The 15318-nt window shown below is 34.8% G+C and overlaps 2 protein-coding genes across 3 annotated transcripts; both read left to right on the forward strand.

Annotated features, from left to right (window-relative positions):
• Positions 1-4040: 4040 nt before the first annotated feature.
• On the forward strand, positions 4041-8672 carry LOC111215543 (tricalbin-3-like). The gene is made up of 9 exons (XM_022719146.2): positions 4041-5093; positions 5334-5575; positions 5837-5855; positions 6197-6402; positions 6581-6690; positions 6800-6898; positions 7307-7793; positions 7871-7999; positions 8425-8672. The coding sequence occupies exons 1-8, from the start codon at positions 4327-4329 to the stop codon at positions 7957-7959; spliced, it is 2019 nt and encodes a 672-aa protein (XP_022574867.2). The 5' UTR covers positions 4041-4326; the 3' UTR covers positions 7960-7999; positions 8425-8672.
• Positions 8673-11082: 2410 nt separating this feature from the next.
• On the forward strand, positions 11083-13691 carry LOC125574873 (delta(24)-sterol reductase-like). 2 transcript variants are annotated; one of them, XM_048779394.1, is made up of 3 exons: positions 11083-11226; positions 11716-12978; positions 13069-13691. In XM_048779394.1, exons 2-3 carry the CDS (start codon positions 11737-11739, stop codon positions 13510-13512), a joined length of 1686 nt encoding a protein of 561 aa, XP_048635351.1. In that variant the 5' UTR covers positions 11083-11226; positions 11716-11736; the 3' UTR covers positions 13513-13691. The 2 variants fall into 2 exon arrangements, with proteins under 2 accessions (XP_048635351.1, XP_048635352.1); XM_048779395.1 differs by lacking the exon at positions 11083-11226 and adding an exon at positions 11371-11584.
• Positions 13692-15318: the final 1627 nt, after the last annotated feature.

The raw sequence follows: 15318 nt of genomic DNA on the forward strand, positions 1-15318 counted from the left end.
TTCAGCCGACGGTAAAGATAGATGATGTTGTGGAGATGGGAAACGATGGACGGTTGAGATTACGTTCCATCGTAAAAGGAAAGGATGCATTTTAATTATTTAGGGAAAAGACCTTCGTTTTATGATCAAATGTTTAAATGGCCCGATAGTTTTAATATGTGTTTAGCCACCCCTAAGTCGTCTATCTCCAACGGGTCAGAATAAAATACATATTAGACGCACGTGGTTAGTGTTTTAAATTCAATACGGTATAGAAAGCATATTCACATTATAAAGCAGATTGTAAGTTGACCCATCTATACTATACTAAAAGGGAGATATAAGCCAGGGAGAGGGTGTCCACATAGGATAGAAAAATCAACCAATCAGAGAACCCGAAATTGCCATGTCATCTCATTTATTTTTCCGTAAAAAATAAAAAAACAATGCGAAGGTGAGAATCGAACCCGGGTTAGTATGATATATATATAGGACAGTTACCACTAAGCCATTGAAACTTTCTTGGACACATATACAAAAACCACTAAGTATATAATCACAAACTCTTATGTACATTTACAATAATATGAATTCAACTTTCAAGACTCCGATACTTTGTTTTGTAAAAAAAAAATAAGTAAGTGACTAAGCTAATATATTCTTAGAAAGTGTGAGAACGTTGACAAATATGAAAAAGCATAGATTTTTGTTTTCGTGACAAAGTTAAGATTTTGTAAAAGTAAGTTTAACATATAAATTTTCGTGACAAATATGAAAAAGCATAGATTTTTGTAAAATTTTGACAAAACAACTCATAACATACTTCTCTAATGTCTTAATAAAATATTATTTAAGGGTGCAATAATTAAATATATTAATTCAATAAATTTTGTAATTTATAGACAAAACAATAACACAACAAATTTTGAAACATTTGTTTAACCTATCGATTTTTTTTCATGAGAATCCAACTAAACAAGATAAAAATAATAATTAGATTTACAAATATTTAATTACCATTTTATTCAATTTTGATTAATTTCAAATTGTCATAATGTATCTTTTTGAAGTTACAAATATGAAAAAGCATAGATTTTTGTACAATTTGACAAAACAACTCAAAACATATTTTTCTAATGTCTTAATAAAATATTATTTAAGGATGCAATAATTAAATATATTAATTCAATAAATTTTATAATTTATAGACAAAACAATACCACAACAAATTTTGAAACATTTGTTTAACCAATCGATTTTTTTTTCATGAGAATCCAACTAAACAATTAGATTTACAAATATTTAATTACCATTTTATTCAATTTTGATTCATTTTAAATTGTAATAATGTATCTTTTTGAAGTTACAAAAAAATAATGTTCTTTCTTTATTACACTAGCATTATATATAGATTATATATACACAAAATAAATATAATATAACAACATAAGCTTGCTTTCCCTGATTCATATGAAAACTTTTTAAGTTATCCACCAAAGCAAATTAATTAAATCAATGAAATTGTTAAAATACAGCAAATTAATATATAATTTTATTTTAATTTAAAAAGTGTATTTTCGTTAAAACAAAATAATAAATAAGTAAAACTGATTTGATGGTAATTTTTATGATATATATATATATATATATATATATATATATATATATATATATATATATATCAATTCCGTGAAAGAAATAGAAGCTTAATATAGAAAAAAATCTTAAATACAAAAACCTCTAAAAATTAACAAAAAAACTAATAAATTAAACTATGATATCACTTAAAAGCTTCTTAGACCATATTAATAAAATATTTAAGCGATAATTAGACAAATTTGATTTTTTTTTCAGCAAAAAGTTTATTATTAATTAGCATCAGTTATTTCAAGATGTTTAAGAAATGGTGGACAAAAAGTAGAATGGACATTAATGATATATGAACTATGAATAGTACTTTGTGAAGCAGACTTAGATAACATATCTGCACATCCATTTTCAGTCCTTTTTGATGCCTAAATTCAATTTCTTCAGAGTAGTTATTCCACAAATAAATCGTATGAGATATTGTTTTGATATGTAGATTTGTTTTTTCAATGTTAAGAAGATTGATAACTGTAAAAATGTCTCCTTCGTATATGATATGTCTATAACCGAGTCTCCAACATGAGACAAGTTTGTTTAAAAAGTAAATAATTTTATTTTTCTTATATTATATAATCAATATATATTATTTACTGATAATAAAAATATAGTTATTCATCGATCACAAATATCTATGCAAATATGTGAATCAAGTACAACAATCAAACAACATAATGATTTCCACAAAGAAAATTTAAAAAATATATTTATGTTTTTTTTTGTCATCATATATTTATGTTATGTAGTCATATTTTATATTTTTTAAATAATGTAATACAATATTATACATTATTTTTTTAGAATTGAGAAATACATATATCAGTTAGACAAATTAAGCGATAATTAGACAAATTTGATTTTTATTTTGTGAGCAAAAAGTTTATTATTAATTAGCATTACTTATTTCAAGATGTTTAAGAAATGATGGACAAAAAAATAGGATGGACATAAATGATATATGAACTATAAATAGTTTTTTGTAAAGCTGACTTAGATAACACATATGCACATCCATTTCCAGTCCTTTTTTATGCATAAATTCAATTTTTTCAGAGCAGTTATTCCACAAAGAGATCGTATGAGATATTATTTTGATATTCAGATTTGTTTCTTGATTGTTAAGAAGGTTGATAAGTGTAAAAATGTTTCATTCGAATATGATATGTCTATAACCGAGTCCCCAACATGAGACAAGTTTGTTAAAAAGTAAATAATTCTATTTTTCTTATATTATATAATAAATATATATTATTTACTGATAATAAAAATATAGTTATTCATCTATCACAAATATCTATGCAAATATGTGAATTAAGTACAACAATCAAACAACATAATGATTTCCACAAAGAAAATATAAAAAATATATTTATGTTATGTAGTCTTATTTTCTATTCTTTAAATAATATAATACAATATTATACATTATTTTTTAGAATTGATAAATACATATAATATCTTATCCGCGCGTAGCGCGGTTAAAAAATCTAGTAAATATAGTGATGGTAGTGATTACAATTCGAGTCAAAAGGGAGATATATGCTACTTTCTACATGTTGTTCTTGAGAGAGAGTCAGACGAAGGTAGCAAAGTTTAGAACAATGAGATCTTTTTTTTTTGAACACCCAATGAGATCTATCTATCTATCTAACATGAACTATTCACTACCACTCGCTAATCTATGGTCGGAGCTGGGCCATTAACTAACATGCTTCTTAAGCCATTTTCTTAATGTATTTTTTTTGTGGACAGGAAATGGTGGGAGAGCGCCGACTAACGTGTGGAAGAGTCCAAGAAGGCAAGATTACGGGTAAACTAGTACCATTCTTCTTTTAGGTCGCCGACCTCTCAAGTCTCAAGATATCAAAGACAGTAGTAACCCATAAGATTTTCCAACGTATTATGTTTTTTCGTGACATTAACAAAATATATGGTATCAAACGAACGGATTAAGCTGCGTATCAAATATATGGTATCAAATATATAAAGCTGCCTAAACATTTGAAACAATCTAACTAGTCTTTTATCAAAAGAAAAAAAAACATCAAAATTTATAAATAATATTTCATTGATTTATTCTTTTATTATAAATTCTGAAGATTAATACATCAATTAACAATGCAATCAATAAATTTATTTATTAGATTTGCATCACACTAGAATTTTGCTATCAAAAATTATATCTAATAAGTTTTATTTATACCATAGTAATTTTTTTTTTATTAATTTGCATAATTGATAAAAAAAAATCATATTTTCTAAAATTCAAATTTATTAGAAAAGTATTAATATTTGTTTAGTAAAACTAGTGGACTAACGATCTCCCACAAATAGTTTTTAACGCGCATAAAAATTAGCCGTGACTGGTATTTTTCCAGCTTTCCTAATAGTCTCGCATATTCTTCTGGTTCGCATAAACTACAAAACAAACAAACCCATCACTTGCCAATTCTATCCCTCCCTCTCTCTCCATCTCTCAGCATTCTCTCATCTTCTTGTATTCATCACCATCGCTATTTTTTTCAATCCTTCACGATTTTGAATTTAATTCACCGAAAAAACCCTAAGGGAGAAACGGTCGTCACTGCCGTACACTATTCACTGTTCATATTTTGCCGTGAGAGAGACCTTCGCTATTCTGGAGATGCGTCAATTAGACTCTCCTGCGTGGAGCTTCCGGTGAAATAAAAAGACGATTGATAAATGATTCCACAATCTTCTAGCTTCGATTTCTTATCTCACGCTAGCGTCTCGCGCCGTCTGTTATGTCCTTGCTCCAACGAGCACGGCCTGATTCTCTTCCGCGATAGATTCGCGAGGAGGCGGATTCTCCGCCGGAAAACCAGAGTTCAGGTCACGAATGCGAGCTCGAGGTTTGTTTCCGGCGGGGATTCAGCGAGAAAGGCCGCGAGGAGCCTTGTGGTTGCTCGGTTCTCGAATGAATTCGAAGACGAACAAGAATCATCATCATCGTCGTCACAGATTCAGAGTGGGCGAAGCAGTTTCACTAACTATAGAGAAGATCCGATTGTGGATAAGCTCAGGACTCAGCTTGGCGTTATCCACCCCATCCCCTCCCCGCCGATTAACCGCAACGCGATTGGTCTCTTCGCGTTCTTCTTCTTCGTTGGCGTTGTTTGCGACAAGCTCTGGGCGTGGAGAAAGAGGCGGAGGCAAGATAGGCAACAGAGAGCCGGGCCGTGGGCGCAGCTTCCCTCGCCGTCATTCGAGAAGGATTTGCAGAGGAAAGAGTCGGTGGAGTGGGTGAACATGGTGTTGGTGAAGCTCTGGAAAGTTTACAGAGGTGGGATTGAGAATTGGCTCGTTGGGTTGTTGCAGCCTGTGATTGATGACTTGAAGAAGCCTGATTATGTTAAGAGAGTTGAGATCAAGCAGTTTTCGCTTGGGGATGAGCCTTTGTCTGTTAGAAATGTTGAGAGGAGGACGTCAAGACGCGTCAATGACTTGCAGTAAGTTCTTCATACCTTTGGGTGCTATTGCTTACTCTTACTTGCTTTAAGGTACTCAATGTATTGTGCAAGTGGATCAAATGGTGGCATTGTTGGTTTCAGTTGTTGTTTGTTAGTCACCGAAGCTTCAATACACTTATGGTTAATGAACTTTCTGTCATTTTGGGTTTGGATACGTAAACGGTTTGCTCACGGCTCAGTTCAAGGTTCCTTATGCTGTCATTTTTCTTCTTTTTATAGGTACCAGATTGGTCTTAGGTATACTGGTGGTGCTCGGATGTTGTTAATGCTCACTTTAAAGTTTGGAATCATCCCAGTAGTTGTGCCAGTTGGTATACGAGATTTTGACATCGACGGTGAGCTTTGGGTTAAGTTAAGATTGATACCGTCAGCGCCTTGGGTTGGAGCTGCATCATGGGCATTTGTATCACTTCCGAAGATCAAATTTGAGCTGGCACCATTCCGATTGTTTAATCTAATGGGTATGGGTGAATCATGATTATCTGATACTTTCTCGTAATCTCATTCACATCTTTTTTGTATCTTCTTTAAGAGTAGATACGCAATCTCTTGTTTAGTGATACGTTGAGTTGTTGATCTTATAAAATGTGGACATGTTATGCTATCAATTATTGCTGAATAATGTGCAAAGCGCATTTCCTTTAATTTTGAAAATATGAACATGAGTAATTGCTCATAAATTTTACTTCTTTTTGCATGAATGCTTCGGATGATAACATCAGGAATTCCTGTTCTATCCATGTAAGTCCTACTATGCTTGTCTTCATGCATCTTATTTGCTGCACATTTTTCAACCACTGGGTTCAATGCTGCATTAGTATAAGTGATTAGTACTTGAAAGCTGTTTCCTGTTTAGATGAGGTAAATAGTTGTAGAAAGGGGTTTCGTAACCTCCTTTAGCCAACTGTTTTTTGTTCTTCTCTTCTGTGAATTTTAGGAGCATATACTTTAAGTTGTAGTTGTGAATAGTTTGATCTGATACTGCTATTCATTTTAGCTTTTTCTCTCTGTTGATTGTTCACTCTCCTCAAGGTTTTGATATATCAGTTTCTTCCCTCCTTTTCCCACTTTACCTCTTTCAGGTTCTTGACCAAACTGCTGACAGAAGATTTGCCTCGCTTATTTGTCCGGCCAAAGAAAATTGTCTTGGATTTCCAGAAAGGAAAAGCTGTTGGACCTGTTTCAGAAGACCTAAAACCTGGAGACATGCAGGAAGGGAACAAAGATTTTGTTGGGGAACTGTCTGTTACTCTTGTAAATGCCCAGAAACTCCCATACATGTTCTCTGGTAAGTTGAATTCCCTCCATATTTTCTTTCTTCTTTCTTTGATTACGTTCTGGCAGTCTGTTATTTTAGTGTCGATATATATATACCCTCAGTTTCATTCGAATACGTGGAGCATCACATATTCTTCATCACTTAACTTGTTCATCCATTCAGAACATTTTTTTATATTTTGTAATAGGTAGAACGGATCCGTATGTTATTTTACGAATGGGTGATCAAGTTATCCGCAGTAAGAAGAATAGTCAAACTACTGTGATTGGGGCTCCTGGTCAGCCAATCTGGAACCAGGTAAAGTGCTTAAATATCTCAATGGCTTATTCATATTCTGGTGGTCATTTAGTTTTTATCAAATCGCTAAAATTGTATAGCATATTTATGTATCATAAATATTTGTCAGGACTTCCAATTCCTTGTTTCAAATCCTAGAGAACAAGTGTTACAAATTGAAGTCAATGACTGTCTTGGATTCGCCGATATGGCTATTGGCACCGGAGAGGTAAATCATCTTTCCTTTTATTTTGTTTGTAATATGCATAAGAACTGCTTGATATGTTGTCTGAAATTATTTCTCAAGATGATGATCTTTGACTTCTATGTCATGTTTTCTTATGTTTGCTAAGTGTAGGCTTCTCTGTAATTCTTTACACTGTTTAATAACAACATAATACAAGAACCCACTTACATCCCCTTTATTCTCTGCACAGTATATCAATTAAAGGGTTTTTATATGTTGATGCTGCAGTTTGAGTAGTCAGCATCTGCTCTGATACTTGTCAGTATCAACCCATTGGTTGCTGTCTAATCCGAGAATCTCTGAATTAATTACTTTTGCTGTTTGCATAAGCTTATTCTAACCTTATTGGCTGTCTGCATGACCTTATTACTAACCTTATTATACATCCAGGTTGACCTCGGATCACTGCCAGATACGGTTCCTACAGACAGAATTGTTGTTCTGCAAGGCGGTTGGAGTTTATTTGGAAAGGGATCTGCTGGAGAAATACTACTGCGGCTTACATACAAAGCATACGTGGAGGATGAAGAAGATGATAAACGCAATGCAAAATCCATTAACGCAGATGCTTCCGATGATGAAATGTCTGATTCCGAAGAACCTAGCTCATTCGTGCGTGAAAAGATTCCTTCTGACGATCTTGGTCCAGAGTCGTTTATGAATGTGTTGTCTGCATTAATTTTGAGCGAGGAATTTCAAGGCATAGTTTCATCAGAAACTGGGAACAAACTTTATGAAGGTGAAGCAAGCGTGCCACCAGTACCCTCAAAGGCTACGGAGGACTCAAAATCTCAACCGGACGATTCTGGCAATGGAGGCATATCAGATTTGGAAGTGAAAACCCCGAGTTCTGATAGAAGCTCCGTTGATGATGGAGGTATATCGAGGCTCTGTCTTATTATGATTTGCGTCCATGGTTACTTGGTCTAAAACTATTAAGCTTTCTATTTTCAGGATTAGCATTGCTGTGGTTCAGTGTAATCACTTCTGTATTGGTGCTCGTTGCTATTAACATGGGCGGCTCAAGTTTCTTCAACCCGTAACATGGTGTTGTATGGATCACTAGCGATTTATTTTGCCGGAGTAAGTCTCTGAACCTAGAATGGAAACTTTGTAAGTTCTGCCTATGGTTGCCAATATCAGTTGAACTCACTTGAATAGATAAATCTTTGCATATAGTTGAGAATCAGTTGCAATTCTTTCACTGAATAAAAGCTGGCATAGTTTCTGTTTAGGCTTTTCATATTAATACTTGAAACTCGAAAAAGAGTTGTCAGTTAGATAAAACTATGTAAGTTGAAAATAATGAACCGAAGTCTGTAAGTGGGAAGATACTGAGAACCTGGCATGCAATGTATAATAGAAACTTAGTGTTCTGTAAAGATTGTGTGATTTGATCAATGGTCTGGTGGAGTCTTGTATTTCATCTGATATAGTCTAGCTTCCAGTTTTCAACCATTGGTGCCCCTTGATGATTGACTGACCAAAGCCTCTTTATTTAATGGCAGGTTGGTTCATTCTCTTCTCTCGACGTTAGAGATGGCTTATAACGAAGTCTCAGTTTTGTGTTTACATTCTAATGCCATTTGTATGCATGTCACTAGAAGAGGGGCACTTATTGGCGGCAGAAAGTTTTAGGATATATTTCACACAATCTCTTAGAACAGTGAATCAACGTGTATACCAGTGGTTTGTTATATAGTACATGGAAAATTAATTCTCCATTCAAATAAAGTTTATTCTTTCTACAAGTAAACGATTCTGTTTCTTCTGTAAATTTGTTGGTGGAAGTTTACACATGGAAGTCGTAATAATGCTTTCCAGTGTAGTTTTGTCCATTTTTCAGGTACAACAACTGTAATACTCTGCCAGGGATGTGCTTAGAGGAGCAAGAGTATAAACAAGGTAATCTCTCTCTTTTTGAATGGTTTCTTGGCTCTTATCTTTGTCTTGATAGATCATGTTAGGAGGATCATTAAGTTCTACATGATTCTCAGATAGCTAATCTAATTTTCTGTATATTTAGTTGAGAAGTAATTAGTTTTTTTCTCAATCTTAAGTATAACATATTTGCCTAACAGTTGTGTTAAGTCCAAGTAGTAGTAGTAGTATTGTCTGGTTAAAAGCCACAAACACTTGAAGATATGTTGCTGCCTGCTGGATTTGGAATCATTGATTGTTATTGCTAGAATCATAGATTATGTAATAATGTTAAACTGAAGACCACAACTTACAATAATATATATATATCATGCTAATTAACTGCACGTTAAGAGGCAATTAGATCTACACTTATTAAAAGAATATATGCAATCAAACATATAGAATAACAAGGGGATCGTGGGTGCATTAAATTAAGTCTAAGTGACGGAAACAAAACAGAAACACATGATATAAAAAAAGGGATTAATAGTTGAGAAAAATGGAGACTAGAGATGATATGATTATATTATCAAATATGAGGAAGAGAAGTCACGTGAAGGAGTTGAGATCACGTCAGGCACATGTGGTGGACAGTCCTCGCTTATAGGTTTGTTTTCCCAAACTCTCTTCTTCGGTTTCTCCGTTCTCTTTTGTCTTTTACTCTCATTTTATTTCATTTTCAACTTCAGTTACTTCGCTGATTCTTTAATGTCGTAAATAGTAATTTAAAATTTTTAGTTACAACTATAAGACTGAAAGGATGAACAGAAAGATTTTGAAACATTGTTTAGTGATTATGCGCGCTCCAATCTTTTTACAAATCACAATGTATCGCTTGACTATTTGTTCTTCACACTTCTCTCTGATGAACGGAAGTGTGATCAGAAATTAATATGTAGAATTAAATTGGAAAATGACGTTTCTTTGTCGATGGACAACGCATGGGTTTTATTTGCGTGGCACTGGACCAAATAGTAATGTCCTGTATTGGATGCTTACATAAAAACAAAATTGCTGCTTAAAAAAATGATTTCTGTAACGTAAACATTGGTGTTCCCAATTTCTTGTACACCATGCAAGACCAATCTTTGAAATATAAAACTTCAGTTAAAAATGATTGGTGCTTTTATAAAGTTACAACCACCCAAGCAAAATTTCAGTTTCTGAATTTGTCTATATGTATATGCATTCAACATGAAATACGATCTAAGGAAACAAAAGCTTGAAGCGTGAATGAAATTTTACCGACGTCAAATTAAAAGTTTCCAATATTTATTTATATAAAAATATGGTTTGGAGTTGTAACACATGAGTGGTAATAGTTGGCATATTTTTAGATATAGTTTACGAGATTTTGCCAGAGCTGTATATCGTTCTCAAACGTGCAATCACCCCTGTAAACCTTTTCATATTTCATATAATTAATTAGTTTTTGGTTACAAAAATAAAAGAAAACCATTACTTTTTGAGCAGTTGATTACTTTAAAGTGTAGCCATTTTCCAAAAGCTCATGATTTTATTGTTAAAGTTAAAGTGCGTTTTATTCTATTTGCTAAATCAGCTGAACAGTTTTTAGCAGATATTAGTAAGAGATTATTGGCTATAGAAAATGTTTATTGATCACCTTTCCACCAAATTACACGATACTTCTTTTTTAAAATCATCGTGTTACGATGCAGACACTTATAATGCTACCAATAATTGTATATGAATTCTGATGAGAAAAAAATGGATATCACTAATTCATTGTGATCAGCAGGCAGCAAGCATATGCTTAGGGTAGGGACATTAAAAAAACATGTAGGACTTTTTCACTAGAAATTATTGAAAGGAACTTTCATATAATAAACTCTTAAAAATGCATTTAGAAAATATAAATTTGACATATATATATATATATATATATATATATATATATATATATATTCCTTGATTGGATACATGTCTTCCAGCCTTTGTAAACTTTTATATCTGTTATAATTTATACAATGGGAAATAAAAACTATTGAAAAGATATATACTTTCTATCTTTTTCTCAATCAACGTTCTGAGTTAACTTTGTAAGAAACTTTCAAATTGTTGGATATTTTGCCTTTTACAAATTAAAAAAACCATCAAGACATAGTATAAATTTAGATAATAATTTATGGCATAATTTTCTTAATATTGGTTGATATTAATTTAATAATATTTTACCAAAATATTACACTTTTAAATTTAAAATCATAAAATAATGGAAAAATCAAATTGTTTTGTTCGATAATACACGTGAGTCAGGCTGGCTATAATCACCTTTTTTGAATTATAAAGACAATCCTCTCTCTCACTGTCCGGACACTTTCAATATCCTCTCTCTATCTCTCTATCTCCTCCCTTGGATTCTTCAGGTACTCTCTTTCTCTCTCAGTCTCCGGTTTCATCTTTTTCCTTCCTTAGATCTCTCGTACTCTGTTGATAGTTCACTACATACCACAAGTGTGAACCATGTGAATTTTGATCTTTTAACCATCTCAGTCTTCCAACTTCAAGCAAAATTGAACCTGCTCAACATTCTTTTAATTACTTTTGTAGGAAGACTAGATACGTAGATCTAACGACTAGAACCAATCCCAGAACTTTCTCTCTCCTTGTCCTTTCCACAAGCATATAACTTCATGCCTAGTTGTTTTTGTGTTCAGTAGTCCATTAGTTCCATGGAGCCCACACTATAGTCCTTACACATTCATCACTCAAACACACAAGCATGTATAATATATATATATATATGTGTATTTTCATATTTTGATTCTTGTGGTTTGTTGTACAGTGATGGATCTGAAAATTTCTTTAAGATCCTTTTGTTTACTTACACATGGATTTGTTTTGTTCTGATGCAGTGAGGAGAGGGAATCTCAAGAATGTCTGATCTCCAGGCACCGCTCGTAAGGCCCAAGAGAAAGAAGACATGGGTCGACTACTTCGTCAAGTTCAGATGGATCATCGTCATCTTCGTCGTCCTCCCCATCTCAGCCACGCTCTACTTCCTCATCTACCTCGGAGACATGTGGTCAGAGTCCAAATCCTACGAGAAACGCCGCAAGGAACACGACCAGAACGTCGCCAAAGTCATCAAACGCCTCAAGGAGAGAGACGCGGCCAAGGACGGACTCGTCTGCACCGCGCGCAAGCCGTGGATCGCCGTCGGTATGAGAAACGTCGACTACAAGAGAGCGCGACACTTCGAGGTCGACTTGGGGGAGTTCCGCAACATCCTAGAGATCAACAAGGAGAAGATGATCGCTAGAGTTGAGCCTCTCGTCAACATGGGACAGATCTCTCGCGCTACCGTCCCCATGAACCTCTCTCTCGCTGTCGTCGCTGAGCTTGATGATCTCACCGTTGGTGGACTCATTAACGGTTACGGTATTGAAGGAAGCTCTCACCTCTATGGTCTCTTTGCAGATACCGTCGTGGCTTACGAGATTGTTCTAGCTGGTGGGGAACTTGTCCGTGCTACAAAGGATAATGAGTACTCTGATCTCTTCTACGCGATCCCTTGGTCGCAAGGAACGCTCGGGCTCCTAGTTGCAGCTGAGATCAAGCTTATACCGGTTAAGGAGTACATGAAGCTCACTTACATACCGGTTAAAGGAGATCTTCAAACCTTAGCTCAAGGCTACATGGATTCATTCGCGCCCAAAGATGGTGACACGTCGAAGATCCCTGACTTCGTTGAAGGCATGGTTTACAATCCAACGGAAGGTGTGATGATGGTTGGAACATACGCGTCTAAAGAAGAGGCCAAGAAGAAAGGGAACAAGATCAACAACGTGGGGTGGTGGTTCAAGCCGTGGTTCTACCAGCACGCGCAGACCGCGCTGAAGAAGGGAGAGTTTGTTGAGTATATTCCTACTCGTGAGTACTACCACAGGCACACGAGGTGCTTGTATTGGGAAGGGAAGCTGATTCTTCCTTTTGGTGATCAGTTTTGGTTTAGGTTCTTATTTGGTTGGTTGATGCCTCCAAAGGTCTCTCTTCTTAAGGCTACTCAAGGTGAAGCTATCAGAAACTATTACCATGATATGCATGTGATTCAGGACATGCTTGTTCCTCTTTACAAGGTTGGTGATGCTCTTGAATGGGTCCACCGCGAAATGGAGGTAAAATAAAAGCCCGTAATCCTCTTAGGCCCAAAACCACAATATTTAATATTAGTTTCGTCACTCAAACTTGTTGTATCCTTTTTGCAGGTGTATCCGATTTGGCTATGCCCACACAAACTCTACAAGGCGCCAATCAAGCAACAGATTTACCCTGAGCCAGGTTTTGAGTACGAGAGGAGACAAGGAGACACTGAAGATGCTCAGATGTACACTGACGTTGGAGTGTACTACGCACCAGGTCCTGTCCTAAGAGGTGAAGAGTTTGATGGCTCGGAAGCTGTGCGTAAGATGGAGAAATGGCTGATAGAGAACGGTGGGTTCCAGCCTCAGTACGCGGTGTCTGAGCTTGATGAGAAGAGTTTCTGGAGGATGTTTGATGGTGACTTGTACGAGCATTGCCGCAAGAAGTACAGAGCTGTGGGAACGTTCATGAGTGTTTACTACAAGTCGAAGAAAGGAAGGAAGACTGAGAAAGAAGTTAGGGAAGCAGAGCAAGCTCATCTCGAAACAGCTTATGCTGAGGCAGATTAAGTAATGAAAATGTGGGTTTGAGAGAGGCTTGAGATTATTGTTATGGGTGGTAGTGTTTCTTTTGTTTTGTTTGTTATGTGTTTCCAGTTTTCAGTTTAGTATTGTCTTTGATGATGCTTATTGTTGTTGTTGCTTGTTATGGTTTGACTTATGATTTGAATGGATTTTAGATTTTGATATTTGGATTTGCTTTTGAGACTTTTGGTTTGAGATCTTTTGGGTCATGTCATGACAGAAATTATTCTTGATAGTAGGGGGATTAGGGCTGGAATTTTGACCAGAAATTTTTGGTTTAAAGTTACATGTTTGGTTACAAATTCGGTTCAGTTTGGTCAAGTTTTTTCTTTTAAAGTTTGGTTATCGAGTTGGTATGATATTCAATTCAATTAGTCTAGTTTTTAAATTTATTGGTTTATGTATTTTAATCTAATATATTAAATCTAATCTATTATAAGGGGAGTACAAATAGAAAATACCTCTGACTTTTCCTCAGTAATTACATACTGATATAGTTTTATTAAAGGTATTAAACCTAAACAGAGAGATTTCATTAAGGGTATTTGAATAAATAATTCGTAAACATATCAATCGCAGCTAAGTCGGAAAATTAAGTTGCCATTGACTCACTAAGCTAGATAAGTCCGCCGCAGAAGCGGTTCCAACATCAGATGCTTTGGAAACGATATCTTAACCGTGAGGCTTACCGATGCGTCCGTACGTTTGATTGATTGATGAGATAACTACCATGGAAGATGGCATCATTCCTTCCTGCATAGGTATTTCATCAATCATTCCTCTGTTTGGCGCTATAGAAAAGACGAAGCAAAAAAAAAAGTGTGTGAAATTTCACTTGCTTTTATTCTCAAGTGTTTTTATTTGGTAAAGTTCTTTCTTTTTGGCATTGTCATAATCCATTAGGTACAGTAGCTATTGAGGTTTGTTTGTTCTGAGGAACAAATTATGCCGGTAGTCAGAGCTGTAAGTATGGAAGTAGTTACATTTACAAGGAGCAACAGTGCTAAACATGTGATTACGCAATGATTTAACAAGTTTCATCCCTCGCGGAAATGAGTAAGCATCTCATTCACAATACTCTGCTTAAGTTCTGGAAGTATTTTCATACTATATGGTTTGCTCTTTGTTAGTTATAGGATCTATCTTGACAGTTTAGTTGGTTATTAGAATGTATTAATGTGCTGAATCTTTCTTTATGGCCGTAGAGTAAGTTTTCATCTTTGTTTGTTTGTTTTAAAGGGTTGTCTTATTCGAAACTGTAAGTTGAAGGAATATATTCAAAGTATATCAGCTTGATGTTTCAAGTTCCTCTTTAATGTTGCAGTGTCTGTCTTCCTAAGTTCATGATTTTCTGTAAGAAGTCATACGACGGAAAACACCTCAATCTCTGTATGCTATGTTCTTTAGCAGTCTGAACATGGTAATTGTATTAATTGTGGTACAAGTTAAGGTAGACATGATGGACTCTGAGTCATTCTTTTCCAAATAGGTATTGTCTTAGAATATGACACTCTTTCTTTTATCCACTGTGTTTTTTTTTCTTTACAGAATTAATTATTATACTAAAGTTTCAGCTCAAAACTGTTTCCGGCTAGCAATTGATCAACATGGCTGCTGCATACGTCAACAATGGCTTGATACTGTTTGTCAGGTGCAGCATGTGGTAGAGCTGAAAGTAACATTTTTGCTCGTGCAACAGCTGTGAGGGAACTACGTGCACTTCTTCCGTCACATATATACAGAGGTAGCTCTAAATATCTGTTAGTTGATAATAGTGAACCTTTTTGCTTT

This window comes from Brassica napus, chromosome A5 (assembly GCF_020379485.1).
Source record: "Brassica napus cultivar Da-Ae chromosome A5, Da-Ae, whole genome shotgun sequence".
NCBI classification, from domain to species: Eukaryota; Viridiplantae; Streptophyta; class Magnoliopsida; order Brassicales; family Brassicaceae; genus Brassica; species Brassica napus.

Bases quoted from the DNA above. Each gene is read 5' to 3' on its own strand.
- LOC111215543 (XM_022719146.2), top strand. From the start codon at position 4,327: ATGATTCCACAATCTTCTAGCTTCGATTTCTTATCTCACGCTAGCGTC. The intron at 6,691-6,799 runs GTAAAGTGCTTA...AATATTTGTCAG, and splicing joins GTCAGCCAATCTGGAACCAG to GACTTCCAATTCCTTGTTTC. The intron at 7,794-7,870 runs GTATATCGAGGC...TTCTATTTTCAG, and splicing joins AAGCTCCGTTGATGATGGAG to GATTAGCATTGCTGTGGTTC.
- LOC125574873 (XM_048779394.1), top strand. From the start codon at position 11,737: ATGTCTGATCTCCAGGCACCGCTCGTAAGGCCCAAGAGAAAGAAGACA. The intron at 12,979-13,068 runs GTAAAATAAAAG...TCCTTTTTGCAG, and splicing joins GGGTCCACCGCGAAATGGAG to GTGTATCCGATTTGGCTATG.